Below are 16,994 nucleotides of genomic sequence, written 5' to 3'. Positions count from 1 at the left end.
CTTAAAAAAAATGCTGTTGTAGATACATTTAAATGCTTACATTATTTCTTAGAAATATTTATTACACATTTTTCCTTGTTAGTGCATGTCTTAATAGCATTATCTAATGACTACTTGGATACCACTGAATACATTTATCGTAAATCTTACAGTTCTCTTCTTTGTTAATTAGTTTGTGGTATATTCTTATTACATGTAAAGTTCTGGATGTCTTTTTAAATTGTATTTGCACTCTACATTGACTATTTCTTTGGTAAATTTGAAGATTTATTTCTTTATTTGAAAGGCAGAGTTACAGACAGAGAGGCATAAACAGCAATATCTGTTAGCTGATATACCCCTCAAATGGCTACATTGGCCAGGGCTGACACAGGCCAAAGCCAGGAACTCATATCTTCGTCTGCATTTCCCACATGGGTGACTGGGGTCCAAGCACTTGGGCCACCTTTGGCTGCTTTTCAGGTGCATTAGCAGGGGGCAAAAAAGGCATTAAAACCACATTTGAGGGGCATACGTTTAGGCTAACAGTTGTCAGTTACACAGGCATCCCATCCCATCTAGGACTACTGGTTATTAGAAACAAGGACACTTTAGACTTCAGAAAGTTTCTCTTCATCCTTGCCAGCATTTCATGAAGTCACTTGTTTATTTAGAAAATCCCGTAGTTGTGCAGTCGTGCCTTATTGTAGTGTTACTGGTTTATGATGCTGTGCCTTTTTCCTTGTGCTTATGTGCTGTTTCTCTCTCTTCCACTGAAAAACCTCTTCATGATTTTGCCTACATGCCAATTGAGTTTTGTGCTTTTTGAAAATTAGATTTTTACAAGGTACAATTCCTTTTTGAGGATGTGGTCTGAAATGTTTTTTTCCCAATCTAGCACTTGCTTTTTTTTTTTTTTTTTTAACTTTAGCTTGGGTAGGAATTTTGTTTTTGTTTTTATTTTTTAAGGTTTTATTTATTTTTTATCAGTCAGTCAGATATACACAGTGGGGAAGACAGGAAGACCTTCCCTCTGCTGGTTCACTCCCCAGGTGGCCACGACTGCTGGAGCTGAGCCAAAGCCAGGAGCCAAAAGCTTCATCTGGGTTTCCCACGCAGGTGCAAGGGTCCCAAGGCTTTTGGCCATCCTCGACTGCTATCCCAGGCCACAAGCAGGGAGCTGGATGGGAAGCGGAGCTACCAGGACAAAAACCAGCACCCATATGGGATCCTGGCGCATGTAGAGCAAGGACTTTAGCCACTAGGCTACCACGCTGGGCCTTAGCACTTGCCTTTTTAATCCTTAACACAATCTTTGCAGATGAGACATGTTGAAATTTTGTTGAAGTTAAAAATTTTATTAATTTGGTATAAAATCTGAGAATTCTACTTAGCCTTAGCTCTGGGGTTTTTTCCCTGAGTTTTTTTTCCCTTAAGGTTTGTTATTTTTCATGATACAATCTATAGGCTCATTTCCCTAAGGTTTTTATAATTTTGTTTTTTATTTATATTCATGATTTGCGTTTGGTAAAATTTTGTGTAAGGATAGAGACTTAGATTATAGATTATTTATTTGCCTTTGTATATCCAGTACTCTAGTATCATTTATTGAAAAGACCATTTTTCTCCATTGTGTTGCCTTTACACCTGTTCAGAAGTTAGTAGGACATATTAGTGTATTTTTCTATTGTGACTTTGCTGTGTGTTTCTAGCTTGTCTTCGGTACCGCAGTCTTGTTTATTGTAGCCATATAATAAGTTTGAATTGGGTGCAGCATGATGGCTCAATTGGCTAATCCTCTCTTTACAAGCTCCGGGATCCCAAATGGGTTCCAGTTGGTGTCCCGGCTGCTCCACTTCCTATCCAACGCCCTGCTTGTGACCTGGGAAATCAGTATGACCCAAAACCTTGGGAACCTGTACCCATGTGGGAGACCTAAAGGAGGCTGCTAACTTCAGATGGGCTCAGCTCCAGCCATTGTGGCCATTTGGGAAATGAATCAGCAGATCTTTCTGTCTCTCTTCTCTGTAAAAATTTGCCTTTCCAGTAAAAATTTTTAAAAAGGCTAAATTAGGGTAAACTGAGTCCTCTTAATTCTTTTTCAAAATTTTTTGTTTTTCCATATACACTTTAGAATAATGTTGTCTATACCTTTAAAAAATTCTTGTTGGGGTTTTCATAGAATGTATCCTAGATGTTGCTATGGTTTGCATGTGCTTTCCTTCCATAACTGGTAAAATTTAGTTGCCATTGTAACAGTATCAACAAGAGTGATAACAGCACAACATGGACTAAAAGAAACTTCTGTAATTATTTAGGAAGAAATGACATCTTTATTTTGTTGATCCATCCACTATAAGAGGTAATTATGTCTTTCCAGTTTTTTGGATCTTTTATGCAATTTTGATGAGAAAACATATTGTATGATTTCAGTCTTTACGTAGGGGGAGTTTATCTTATGGCTCAGCATATGCCCTGTTTGATGTATGTTCTATGGATATTTGGAAACAGTGCATTTTTTGCCCTTGTTGGTTGGAAAGCTTTATAAATGTTGGGTTAGATTTTGTTATTTGATGATGTTGTTAGGTCTCTGCTTTGCTTTTGTTAATTTGATGCTGGTTGTCAGTTGGGGTATCATTTTGACTGAATCCGGAACATGTGCACGAGGTCTCTCCATTTGGCTCTTTGGCTTCCTCAGCCTAGTGGCTGGGGTCTGGGAACAAACCTTGGGAGAGGAAGCCAAGAGTTCTCCTGTGTAACTCGACCTTAGAATTCATGCTGTGAGCACAGGGAGACACTGAGACTGGCCCTGTGACAAGGAATCTGTTTCAAGCCATCACTGTGATACTTGAGCATAAGAGGTAAGGGTGAATACCTGGGAGAAAGGCATTCCAGACCCTGAGAATGGTGAATGCTCTTTAGTTCTTTTTGTACGTCACTGCTGTAAGAATAAGAACTAAGTACTCACAACAGTTCTGACAAATTGATTGGCACCACCCATCAAAAATCCGAAAAATGAGAATATCACAGAAAAAAATCATATAGACAAGCAATTTTATAGTGAGATATATAGAGTGCTTATAACGAAAATATGAAGATGCATATATGCTCACCAATAAATTGATTAAATTCTGTTTTCTCTGTGCCAGAATATTGCATTTTTTAATGTTTTGGAGAAGAATGATGAAGATATTTCAAGAGACAAGGAATAGAAATCAAATTATAATATACTTATGATCTTGTTTGATTAAAATTAACTGTATGTAATAATTTATGTGCATAGAATGGAGGATACTGATAGGATTCTTTATCAAATAGTTAATAATGAGGATTATTGTATGGTTGCTTTTTTAAAAAATTGTATTGCTGTTAGGATAGAAATATTGTCAAAGCTAAATCATGTTAATACATTAATCTCTCAACTAAAGAAAGGAGAGGGCAATAGAAACATAAAAAAGTATAGAAGATATAGAAAAAGTATAGAAAAAATTTATAAAGAAATTGCCTCTTGATTATGAGTTACTTTTATTTCATTTTATAGATTTCTGTGTTTTCTTAATTGTTGAAAAGCTTGTCTGATAATAGGAAAGAAATTTATACTAAAAGAAAATAATTGATGGGAGTAATGTTAAAGAGCTTTATTTTCCAAATGGCTATATGAGAAATCAAAATTTGTAAACTTGCAAAATCAGGATCACTTGATTTCCTTTAGTGCAAAAAGCTGCAAAAGTTTCTTCAGTGGACTCAGAATATTATGTGACTAATTTCTAAGTTAATGTTATTCTTGTATCAGTTTCCGGTGATTTTTAATAAATAGTACGCAAGTATGTGAGGCCTAAGTAAAAATTGCTAGTTTTAATTATGAATAAAATTCCTAGGACATACTAATAATTTCATATATATTTTATTACAAGTCTTCCTCCTTTATTTTGTAGAAATAATTTGCAACTCATTTTGTTCTTATGTATCATAGGATGTGTTTTGGAGATGCAGACAAAATATCTTTGATGAAATGAAGAAGAAATTTTCACAGGTAGCCTGCTGATACAATTACATTAGTGTGATAGTCAGCAAAACAAGTAACAGCATGTTGATATTTTTGTTTAATAACAAGGCATGTCTTAAATTTTATGTTTGGCTGTTTTGTTTCTCTACCCAGTATTAATAATTTTTTAAGAAGTCACCTAATGAATTTATATTGCTTATTCCTTGTTATTTTTTTAAGGTTTATTTATTTTTATTGAAAAGTCAGATATACAAAGAGGGGAAGAGACAGAGAGGAGCAATCTTCTGTCCAATAATTCACTCCCCAAGTGGCTGCAACAGCCAGAGCTGAGCCAATCCAAAGCTAGGAACCCAGAGCCTCTTCCTGGTCTCCCATCCAGGTGCAGGGTCCCAAGGCTTAAAGCTGTCCTCGGCTGCTTTCCCAGGCCACAAGCAGGGAGCTGGATGGGAAGCAGGGCTGCTGGGATTAGAACCGGTGCCCATGTGAGATTCCAGTGTGTGCAAGGCCAGGACTTAAGCCATTAGGCCACCGCACCAGGCCCTGTCCCTTGTTTTTAACAAGTGAATGAGGTGTAGGGGTAGGGTAGGGTAGGGGTTGATATAAAAATGACAGAACTATTTATTTTGACTTGTGGATATGCCAACTTTCTAAATTATTAGTAGTGTTAAGAATGAAATCATTCAATAATTTATAAACTCAAAACTCCACATTTTTATTTGAAAAATTAAATACAACTTACCTTCCTGACAACCTGTGTGCACTTAAGCTTACCTGGAATGCAGGAGTGCAGTCTAATGTTAGTAGAGTATTTCATTTTGCCTAGATCCTTTAGCTCTAAATTTTTTCTGTAAGGCTTTTCTAAAAAGTCAGGCATGCATGGGAAGCACAAAATTATCACCTTAAAAATTAGCCTCCTATAGATTTGTTGAATTTCTATCCCCACCGTAGCTGCCTTGGTAGGATCAGAGTAAATGATTTTACAGGCCTTATGTGACCTGAGGGCTGGGCATTCGCTCAACCCTCCCTGTCTTCAGTCTCCATAAGTGTGACAAGAAACCAGTTTCAAAAGATCATATTAATAATATGAGAACTCTTGCTGGTTTGGTCTCAGGTGGAAAGAGAATAATCTGTTTTTTCTTGTAAGGACTTCAATCTACATCCCAAGAATAATCACTTGTTGAAATAATAGACTGAAGCTGATCAGTTTTCTTAAGCTTCAAAAGTAAAATTATTCATCATTCCCATTTTTAAAAGATTTATTTATTTTTATTAGAAAGGCAGATATACAGAGAGGAGGGGAGACAGAGAGGAGAGATCTTCTGTCCTATGATTCACTGCCGAAGCGGCCACAACGGCTGTAACTGTGCCATTCTGAAGCCAGGAGCCCAGAGTTGCTTCTGGGTCTCCCACATGGGTGCAGGGTCCCAAGGCTTTGAGCCGTCCTCCATTGCTTTCCCAGGCCACAGGCAGGGAACTGGATGGGAAGTGAGGCTGATGGGATTAGAACTGGCACCCATATGGGATCCTGGCATGTGCCAGGCAAGGACTTTAGCTGCTAGGCTACGTCACTGGGCCCATCATTTCCATTTTTAAATCTGTGACGGTATATTTGTTATTACCTTGGGTACCCTGAAGTATAGTTCTCTGAGGCTTAATTTCTTACCTCAAAGCTGCTCTAGTCCCAAGAAGTAGGGAAAGTGAGCTTCACTTGTGTGGATGTTTCTAAGTTTACAACTATACTGTTTATGGTATTGAAAGGAAAAAAAGTCGACAGAGAATAGGTTGGCCATTAAATTCAGAGGTAAAGCAGTTCCTTTCCTTTAATACCTTAAAATTTTTTTAGAATAATATGAATCTTAATAATTTTGAATTTTGTTTGATACTAACTCATTTTCTATGTTAATGTCATTCTGAATATATGCTACACATTCTACACCTGAATTTGTGTGAGTTGGTTTTTTTTGTTTGTTTGTTTTGTTTTGTTTCTTTAGATCCGTTGGTTTGTCTCCTGCACGCATGTAACAGTTGGGGCCAGGCAGGTGGAAGCCAGGAGCTAGGAATTCAGTTCCGATTTCTCACCTGGATGGCAGTGATCTAACTATCCAACAAGTAATTGGAGCAGACCTGGGGCTCAAACCTAGGCATTCTGATACGTGTTGCAGATGTCCCAAGAGATGTTTATAGGCCAAACACCTGTCCCAGCTGGTATTTTGTTTTCAAGAAAAATGTAGGAAATATTTTTTTCTTTGAAATAAAAATGATTTTATCACCAGAAAATTCAGATTTAGACTTAAAAACATTGGAAGCATCAAAGAAACAAGATGACTTTTGGGGGGTGAAAATTTAGTATGTCAGCACTTCCAGATGTTCCTACTAATGAGTCTAGGAGAAAACTATGTTTTCGATGTCATATTCAAATACATTTTACCTTTGTAAACTACTGTGGTTTTTTTTCTTTAAGATTTCTTTGTTCATTTTTGCTAGAAAATCTAACTTCATTTTTCCAGGGAGCATGGAAAAAGATGCAGCATGCTCTCAGCATAGACAGTGTTAAATGTAACTGCCCTTGACGTCCCATTTTTGCTCACAGGTGCAGTAAATTGTTATTAAAATAAAGTTTTAGTTGTATGCTTTGCACCCCTTTTGTCCTTGCTAGATTTTCTATGTAGAAAACTTTGTAATTTTCTTTTGGCTCATAAAGTATATTAGATGTTTCCTAAATGGAACATGCTTCAAGCTTTTCTGAAATTTTGAACTTGCTTTGTCTATCTTGAATTAAGAGATGGAAATGTACCTAAAAAACTTAAAATGGAAAATAATAATAATGATAATAATAATAATAGACCCTGACTTAAGTTGGAGAGTGTCACTTCTGTCCCATTCCCTGGGTCCTAGATGGTCAAGTGGCTAGCCCAGGTTCATAGGAAGGAGGAGCAGCAAAGAGTGGCAGAACACTGTAGTCACGTGTCACCCACTTCGAGATGATACGGTTTTTTTCATTGGGTGTAGCCAGGATCAATCTGGGGTAAAACCCTAAAGAAATGCAGAAGATTGCTATCTTATTTTTCCCCACTTCTTAGAAATACCTTTTTTGCTTTTAGTTCCTTGGAAATCTGCACATTTCTTTTGTATTATAAAATTTTTTCTCTTGAAAAGGTGTTGTAAGATTATTGGGTGTGACTGGCATTGTAGTGCAGCTGTTTAAGCTGCTGCCTGAGAAACTGGCATTGTATATATATGGGCACCGTGTTGAGTCCTGGCTGCTCCACTTCCAATCCAGTTCCCCGTGTATGTGCCTGGGACAATGGCAGATGATGACATAAGGACTTGGACCCCTGCACTCACCCTCTGTATTTCTTTCATGTAAATAAACAAATCTTTAAAAAATGTATTGGTCTATTTAAAGTAGATCTAAAAGTCAAATCAGGTAAAAGTATCTTCAAATTGAAAAAAGAAATTGTTTTCTCAGGTCCAAAATTGGAATAGGAGAAAGAGAAATTTTATTTTAGTGTGATTCATGTTAACAGAGTTTCCAAAATTTAGGTGAGATTCTTGGATGTGAGTCATGGGATTAAATTGCAGATGCAATAAAAAATGAGTAGGAGAGTGTGCTTGCTTCGGCAGCACATATATTAAGAATGAGCAGGAGAGAAGTTATAAAGTGCTGCGTTTTATAAGTGGCTAGGTTGAATCTTTGAAGATGGAGATTTTAGTTTGTTCAAGTTATCTTGTAATTGAATTCATGGATTAAATGTAATTGCCACATAAATTCTAGGTATAAAGATTTAAAGGAAATGGTGTATAAATTTATGTAGGTTTCTTAATTATGTGTGCATCAGTTATTTGTGAAACTGTAATAAGATATAGGTTTTACTAAGTCTGTAAAGTAGAATTAACTCACTAAGTTATTATTCATGTAATTTTTGAAAAACACAATTTGCCTATTAAAATGATGATTTGGAGAAAGCTTGGTTACAGGGCTGGCATTGTGGCATAGCGGGTAGGGCTGCTGCCTGTGATACCAGCATCCCATATGGGCACTGATTCATGTTCTGGCTGCTTCTCTTCCAGTATAGCTCACTGCTAATGACCTGGGAATGTTTGGGCCACTGATATCGATGTGGAAACCTGGGTGAAGCTCCTGGCTTTTGGCTTTGACCTGGTCCAGCTCTGACTCTCCTAATCCATAACCTTGACTTTCAAATGAATGAATGCATGAATCTTAAAAAAAAAAAAAGAAAGCAAGCAAACTTGACAGGGAAAGTATACAACTAAAAGGTTGAGAACAGTGTGTATATTCTAAGTTTGTGTTTGTACTTAAGAAGCATGCATGTTTCTCTGTTTCTTTGTGTAGGAAAAATATTTGGAAGGGGGTATACCCAAATATTTTTGTCTCTTGGTTATAGGATTACAAACAGTATCTGGTGGTTGTTTTTTTTTTTTTTTTTTTTTAAGATTTACTTATTTTTATTGGAAAGTCAGATATACAAAGAGGAGGAGAGGCAGAGAGGAAAGATCTTTGTCCATTAATTCACTCCCCAAGTGGCCGCAACGACTGTAGCTGGGCCGATCTGAAGCCAGGAGCCAGGAGTTTGTTCCTGGTCTCCCACATGGGTGCAGGGTCCCAACGATTTAAAGCTGTCCTGGACTGCTTTCCCAGGCCACAAGCAGGGAACTGGATGGGAAGTGGGGCCACCAGAATACAAACAGGCACCCATTTGGGATCCCTAGTCTACCATGCCGGGCCCCGTATTTTCATTTTATTGTGTCTTAAAAACTGAGTAAAACTGCATGTGCAGAAAATAAGGTTATTTTAAAAAGTAAAGGGTATGTATGAGATTAACTTTTGTTTACTGCTTTCAATAATTTTCAAATGGGATTCTATTGTAGGCTAATTTCTCCTATGTTTAGGTAGAAGGAGAAAGATTTGCTTATGTCCTGTGCTTGCTTATTTAGAGAATGAATCAGGAGCTGCTAAATTCTGGCCATATGATGCTGCACATCACAATTCTTATGTATTATGTGTATGCTACTTTCCTCTTTGAATGCTTAGGTCAGCTTCTTCAGATGCTCAACTACAATTTACCTAAAGTTTTAAAGTGAATGTTTGAGTTGTTTATCCTTGACTGACCTTTGAAACTATACAAGTGTATCTTTCATAGTTGAAGTTTACTTTGTCTCCTAAACTCTTGTAGAATTTTTAAAGGTTCATTTTATTTTAGAATTAGAGTGTATAAAATCCCATTAAATGTGTTAATATAACACCCATACTTTAAAAACACTTTATTTTTTGAGAAACTTAGTGATCTTTTTCAAATTTTATTTTGCAGAAATTACTTCCTTTTTATTTTACAATACATTATTACTGATAATTAAATATCTTGATTTTTCTGAAATGTGCCAGCTAATATTTTGAGTCTGTACTTCCATAGCAACTTGTTTACATTCTTTGCTAATAGAATTCATTTTAAGTAATGCTTGGAAACCCCAAATTGTGTATCACAAGAGCAAATTATAATTGCTTCACCAAACAAAAGTTTTATGGCTGTACTCTTCAGTACTAGCCAGTGATAATTATCTTAAGGTGATAGTATAGAAGCAAAAAAAAAATGACTATTTTGAATGAAGTTACTGTATTGATAGTAATGTTGGTCTGGGCTGAGGGATCTAAGTTTTAAAGAAGTTAAACTTCCAAGGAAGTATATCTGTGATTTTGATGTATTCGCCATAATGTTGGTAAATTTCTTGTCTTGCAGTTAGTTCTAAGGAGTATAGGGGATAGACAGCTGGAGAGGTATCTGAAAGTAGGGTTGATGGGATCTGGTGATAGCACGGAGTGAAGAAGACAGTGGAGGCCAGCAGCTTGTGGGGCTTAGCTGTTTGCTTCAGGCAGTTAAAGATGGTGGTGCTGCTTATCGAGGAAAAAAAATTCCTTTCCTCTGAAGTTTCTGATGCAGCCTGCTGCTACCCAGGGGAAAGTGAAAAGACAACAGCTTGGGGACCAGCATAGCTTCTCCACTCTTGTTTTTAAAATGTTTGTCAACTAAATTTATGAGTAGTTGAAAAAAAAGGAAAGAGTTTGAGACCCTCATTCCTCTGCATTTAGCAATTGAAGAAAAACCACCACCACCTGGTGTATCTGTTTAGGTAAGCTTGTCAACTTCCAGCACTTTTTGCATAAGCCTTTTTGATCATCAGGCAGTGTTAGCAGTATAAGGAACAGCAAACATGGTTACCCATGTCCCTTAGTTAATAGGCTTCATAATTTTTAGATAACTCTTACTGCATTTCTGCATAGTTGCCTTTCTCTTTCTTCAGGGGACCCAGAAATACTTTATTTGATTATGCTAGCATGACAGTGACACATTTTTAAAGATCATATTTTGCAATTTTAAACTTAAAATTGCTTAAATATAGTGTCTTCATGGAATGTTGACCATTTATAATCTTAAAATATGAAAGCCATTGTTGATAAGAAATGGTGGTTGATTCTGAAATATACCCAGCTTTCCCAAGAGAAATGTATGCTGCTGTGCTTATGTGCTTAATATAAGCTCCTTGAGAGAGTGTATTTCAGAAATACTAAGATAATAACAGTAGCATAGAACACTGTGTTATGGGTTTTAATTTATCGTAAAGTTTTGTGACAGTAGTTGTTTCATTTTCCTGTCAAGGTAAGAAGTTAAATTTGAAATAATATATATATATATATTTTCAATTTCAGATAGAAAATGCTGCTGAAGAACCTAGAGTCTTATGTATAATACACGATATTACTAATTCGAAGACAGTGAATGAGCGGATCACTTTAAATTTGCCAGCTTCTACTCCAGTCAGAAAGCTCTTTGAAGATGTGGCCAACAAAGTAGGCTACATAAATGGAACCTTTGATTTGGCATGGGGAAACGGAATCAGTACTGCTGATATGGTAAAACTCTAGGCTTAAAACATCTTTTCTTAATCTACTAATGATCTGAGGCCATTAATGTTCTTACTAATGATTGTGTTAAGGCCTGGTTCCTGGTGTTGACTGGACCCAGCCCTGCCTGTTATAGCCATCTGGGAAGTGACCCAGAGATGGAAGATTCTCTGTTTCTCCCTATCTGTAACTCTGACTTTCAAATAAATAAATAAATCTCTTAAAAGAAAAATGATTTTTGAAAATGCAGGGCTTTAATTACTTTTTCTCTCTAAATTGGGATAGAAAAGGTGCTATTCCTACAACACATTGAAAAATAATGTTTAATCTCTAACCTTTATTTTGTGACATGTCACCATATGATTTTAGTAGTGTTTCTTTTTGCATTTGTAGAATAATTCTACATTATCAAATGTTTTTATCTTTTTCTTTCAGAAGCTTTAATGTTTTATCATTCTACTTTAAAGGAATTTTATCCTACTTGTCTCCTAGGTCCTTTTATTTCCTCCCATGCCATGCATAGTCTTTTTTAAAAATGGTTATTTATTTCTGTCTTTTCAGTTGGTAGAATATAATTATTTGATGGCAACTACCTCATAGTATTAATTTATATCCTGCATAGAAATTCCTTCTAGGCCCTTAAAAACTTTCTTAAATTATTCTGCTGCTTGTCAGGATTATCCTATTTGTCCCTCTTCAGCGATGACTACTCTTAAGGTTTCATTTCTGTTTGAGAGTATGCCAGCTTTCACCACACAATGTTATGTGATATTCTTCTGAAAAGCAAGTCCACTTAGCCAGCCATAGCCTTATACATATTTATTGAAGTAAGATTGTGAATTCCAGCTATATCAGCTGATCTTTTATGGGCTGGGAATACTTTCCCTCTTTCCATGTGGATATTCTTAGCTGCAGGTGTTCTGTCCTATTTTCCTCATAAATTTATAGGTGTGAGCCAGTTAAGAAGCAGATCATATATACATTTTCTGTTTTGCTTAGTTAGCATTTATTTTGTACTTACTGTGTCCCTAATAATGTTCTAAGCTGAGTACAATGCACCTATAGCCTCATTTTTGTAACTGCACCATAAGGTATTACAGCCTCATACTATAAATGGGAAAGCTGAATCATGGGGAGGTGAAGTAACTTGTCCAAAAAAAATCACAAGGACAGTAAGGAGCAGAATCTCTTGTAGCTAGTCTTTTTGTGGTCATTAATACTTTCACTTTTGTGTAACTTTAATTTCCTAAGAAATAAATACCTTTCCTAAACCGAGTCTTTCTAAGGAGTTATCACCCATGTTTTTGAAAAAGCTAAAAATGTTTCTTAATGTTGCAAAATAACATATTTATCCTTACTCATTTGCCCAACAGTGACAGGGAGTAGGGTTGGAGAGCAGAACATACGGAGTTCCTTCTGTCATTCCCCAAGTAGAATGTATCAAAATGATGATGAAATTCAGAATTGCCCGCCCTTTTAAAAGTTAGGTGGAGACTCCTGAATTCGATAGATTTTAGTTTCAAAGGAATGATCATTTCCACCCTCACTGTGATCTTTGGTCCTAGCAGCAGACTTGGAGTGGGATAATTTGTTAGGACAGATTTTGCTTAAAGGAGTCTTTCTGAAGGTTATATTATGCATTTTAGTTATGTAATAATGTTATATAACTGTTCTTGAATTTTTTAATATGTTGATTTGGGAATCCTCATATTCATAATAAAAAAATGATTCTACAGGTTTCCATTACCTAGAATTTCTTTACTTTTCACAAAAATCCATTAAATTGTATATTACATACATTTTTTTGTGTAGTACTTCAATATTTTGCCTTACCATTGACCATTAAAAAAAAAGGATTTATTTTTATTTAAAAGGGAGATGCACAGAGACAAGGGGAGAAAGAGTTTTTTGTTCTGGTGATTCACTCACCAATAGCTACAATGGCCAGAGTTGAGCTAATCCAAAGCTAGGAGCTTACTCCTGGTCTTCAATGTGGGTGCAGGGTTCCAAGGACTTGAGCCATCTTCTGCACTTTGGCAGGGAGCTGGATCCAAAGTAGAGCAGCCAGGACACAACCTGTGGCTATTTGGGAGGCAGGAGGTAGAGGATTAGTGTGCCCTGTGCCATCCTCAGCCCCCTCTCCCATGTTTTTTAGATGTTTGGTTTCCCATTTTCCCAGGGTTTTTTAGATGTTTGGAAATGTGAACTTCTGCAATATCAGTCAGTATGTACACCATTAATGGGCCTAGCTGCCCCAGTGTTTGAGTAGATGAATCCTTTGCAAACCTGTGTGAATAGAGTTTTACCAGTGATTACTGTAAAACACTGTTTAAATGTAGAAATGTGTCATTTACATATTGCTTGTTACTTTTATTGCCATAGCTAATGATCCTTCATGATCTGACATATTGCATTTTATTCTCATAGGCTCCACTGGATCATACCAGTGAGAAGTCTCTTCTTGATGCTAATTTTGAGCCAGGAAAGAAGAACTTTCTGCATTTGACAGATAAAGATGGTGAACAACCTCAAATACTTCTGGTAAGCTGTTTATACAGCTCTATATTCAAACTTTTCATGCACTGTTACTTAGCACTTGGAAATGCAGTTTTCCTAAAGAAAGAGAAGCTAAAAATTTTGTAATTTGTGTAATAAATTACTAGTTTTATATTTTGTGTTTGTTATAAGTGTGCATGATAACACAGTTATATTGGGCATTGAAGCACCACTGTTTGTGTATATAGATTGTCTCATTGAGTTATATAACATGACTTGCTATCTTCAAAACCATTAGCACACTGGGGTAAGGGCTGGGTTTAGAGTAAGCTGAATACCACAAAGCTCTTGTGTGGCCTTCCAGTTAAACGTTCACTTGGTTGTAAATCTTTAGCAGTTTTGTCAACTTTTTAGCATTTTCACATTTCCATTCCTTTCCCTCTCACCAAACAAAATTCCACTCCCACCAGCCTTATTTGCAATGATCATTGGGTAAATTAAATGCTTTATTTGTTTCTATTCTTCTCGTGTTTACCCCAAGTCAGTATGTTTCCCTTTCTAGTCCAGTAGCCTTAGAGATGATCTAATACAGTAACTTCTGATTGTAGAGCTATTTTCTCAGACATTTCTGACTTATGAAAGGTTGAGCATCTATAAACTTAAAAAATTGTACTCTCAGAATCCTTTTTGCCTTGAAGTTGAAAACTGTGGAAACTAAATTTTGCCTGATGGTTTCAAATATGGACTTAAGATAAATGGTACATGTGTGATGTGGGTTAAAAAAACGATGATAAAACATAGTTTGATTTATCTCACTCTTTTATAGCCTGAGGAAACTAAGACTCAAAGATTGTGAATTATTTCCCCCAAAATTCTTTTCAATAAAACTTTGTTGTAAAGTTCTATTCTGAGTAAACAGTGCATTTCTCCTTAGGAATTCCAGAATATGCTCTCTGACCTTACTTAATTCTATCATTTATTTTTATAACAACTTAGAAATTTTTGTTTATTCTGAATGACACTGAAATCTAAATTTTCTATTAGTTTTTGGAACTTTGGATTCACAGTGTGGAGGTTTATGTTTTAAAATGCATGATAATTGTTTTTCAGTCCTAATTCCTCTGCTGTACTTAATATCATTTAATCCTTTTCAATTTTTTTCTGTAATTTGTTCATCTGGCAATTATTGAACATCCCCGTTATGCCAGGCCTGCTTGGTAAGGATGATATAGAAATGAAATATTCTGTCATTAAGGAGTTTACAGCCTACTTTTGGCTTGTTAGCGTCCCAGATCTCCTTTCTTCTTGCAAATATGCATTTGAGGAAGAATTAAAGGAATTCTAAAAACTAAGCACTTTGGAAGAGGACTAAGCACTTTGTATTAATGTAAAGAAAACAGATTTTTCAGGCCCAGCACGGTAGCCTATTGGCTAAAATCCTCGTCTAGCATGTGCCAGAATCCCTTATGGGCGCCAGTTTTTATCCTGGCTGCTCCACTTCCCATCCAGCTCCCTGCTTGTGGCCTGGAAAAGCAGTTGAGGACGGCCAAAGGCCTTGGGATCCTGCACCCCCATGGGAGACCTGAAAGAGGCTCTGGGCTACTGGTGTTGGATCGGCTTAGCTCCAGCCATCACGACCACTTGGGGAGTGAATCATCAGATGGAAGATCTTTGCTCTCTGTCTCTCCTCCTCTCTGTATATCTGACTTTCCAATAAAAATGAAATAAACCTTAAGAGAGAAAGATCTTCTATGTTCCATAGATACAGTTTCAAGAAGACAATCACACTTTTCCTCACTCTCCTTTTTCTTCTCAGTTTTCCAACCCCTCTCTTCTTTTCAGCAGTTGTTGCAAACACGAAGTGTTTAAAATCTGCATCTGTTAAAGCTTTCTACAGCAAATGGTTGAGAGGGTATAGTCCTTTGAATGGCATGATAGTAACAATAGTAATAATGCTGCTGTTTGTTTTCTTTGCCTCAGCAGTAGTTCATGTTTTTCATTGTTTTCACAACATTTACTGTTCAGTGAATATGGATTATTGCATTTTAGGAGGATTCTAATACCGTGGATGACAGTGTTCATGACAGGTTTATAGGTCCTCTTCCAAGAGAAGGTTCTGTGGGCTCTACCAGTGATTATGTCAGCCAGAACTACTCCTACTCGTCTATTTTGAATAAATCAGAAACTGGTAAGATTTGTTCTTGTTTTTGTATTTTTATACAATCCTAGAGCATTAGGCCCAGAGTAATCTTAGCGATTTCAAACCTAATCTCCTACTGTTTGAGCAAAATCACAAGCTAGCTGTAGCAGAGTTAGAGCCAAAATGTAGTTTCTCTTCCTTAACATGTTATTTTTTGTATGTTTGCATTGTCATTGTCTAATAGTAACATAAAAATTTTGGATATGGTATACTGAGAGAAGACTTCTTTTTGATAATTTTCTGGTTTGACTGTAATCTTAAATTTTTAAAGTTGACTTCTGGAAAGAGAAAACTTTACCTTCTGTTGGGTTAGAATAGACTGTGAACACCATGCATATTGTATTGGGTCTGCTGTGCTTTGTTGTTGTTGTTCCTTAAGCTTAGTTTAGTCATATGTTTGAAATGTGTCATGTTATTTCAAAATTTCAGTTCATGTTTTCTGAACATTAAACATAATTTTTAATTTTTCAAATTATTGAGCTAGGAAAGTTATATTATGCTGACTTAATTTATATGATTGATTTGTTAACATAATCTAGATACTTTCATGTGTCATTTCATCATGTAACGAATGTTTTCAATAAGTAATATTTTTATGTTGGAAGCAATGAAAATGGGAGTTAATGGTGTTTTATGGCAGGCATGGCTTCAGAACCTTTACTGTTAACTTCAAAAGAGAAATGTTTTTAAAAAATTGTATTACAAGCATTAAATATAAAAAGAAAATATAGGGATATCCTGGGCCAGGCTGCTGTACCTGCCAGTGCATGTGAGAGCTGAGCTCGGGGCAGGCTGGCAAGAGGCCAAGTAGGCTGGTGCCCAGATCTCCCTGGCCAGGCTGCTGCACCTGCTAGTGAGAAGCTCACCAGCAGCTTTTGGTGACTGCAAGCAGTCCATCCTGTCATCTCATTTTGGCCTCAGATACGTCTGGAGCTCAGATCTCAGGGACCAGGACCTGTGGATTTGTGATTTGACTTTGGCACACATGATTTGTGATTGGTCCACCTATGTTACAGTCTCCTGTGCAAAGAAGACAACAACTCCTCAGAGTAACTATGAAAATGTGTGGGAAATAGCCATTGGCACTGAATGGATCTTCTCTGGCATGTGAGCGGGACCCATTAGATGTTATAGTAAGAGAGTTCTGAGCCCAGGTTAGGCAAACCCTATTCCCCTAATCAGCAGAACATAACTACAGATGCTATATTGAATCTGTACCCTTTAGTAACCCTTAGATTAAAAGTTGGAAACCTTAAAAAAAAAGTTGGAAACCTCTGAAGGGGGGAATGAAATGCGACAGGTAAGTAGCTAGCTTAGGATCAGGAGCTGAAAGCTACAGTTGCCCAGCACTTTGTAAATCCTACTTGCTTATCAATCAGGACCCTTTTTCCAAG

General features: G+C 36.6%; 1 protein-coding gene across 6 annotated transcripts in view; it reads left to right on the top strand.

Annotated features, from left to right (window-relative positions):
* Positions 1-16,994, top strand: part of USP47 (ubiquitin specific peptidase 47) — an 86,092-nt gene that overhangs the window by 22,078 nt on the left and 47,020 nt on the right. For 3 of the 6 annotated variants that reach the window (XM_058663379.1, XM_058663377.1, XM_058663380.1), the window contains 4 exons: positions 3,953-4,012; positions 10,710-10,913; positions 13,332-13,445; positions 15,450-15,588. In XM_058663379.1, coding sequence (XP_058519362.1) covers positions 3,992-4,012; positions 10,710-10,913; positions 13,332-13,445; positions 15,450-15,588 — 478 coding nt within the window. In that variant the 5' untranslated portion in view covers positions 3,953-3,991. The remainder of the gene's footprint in view (positions 1-3,952; positions 4,013-10,709; positions 10,914-13,331; positions 13,446-15,449; positions 15,589-16,994) is intronic. The other 3 variants (XM_058663378.1, XM_058663382.1, XM_058663381.1) reach the window with 2 other exon arrangements.

The sequence above is a fragment of the Ochotona princeps genome, chromosome 4 (assembly GCF_030435755.1).
Source record: "Ochotona princeps isolate mOchPri1 chromosome 4, mOchPri1.hap1, whole genome shotgun sequence".
NCBI classification, from domain to species: domain Eukaryota; kingdom Metazoa; phylum Chordata; class Mammalia; order Lagomorpha; family Ochotonidae; genus Ochotona; species Ochotona princeps.
This window is presented reverse-complemented; position numbering and strand designations above follow the sequence as displayed.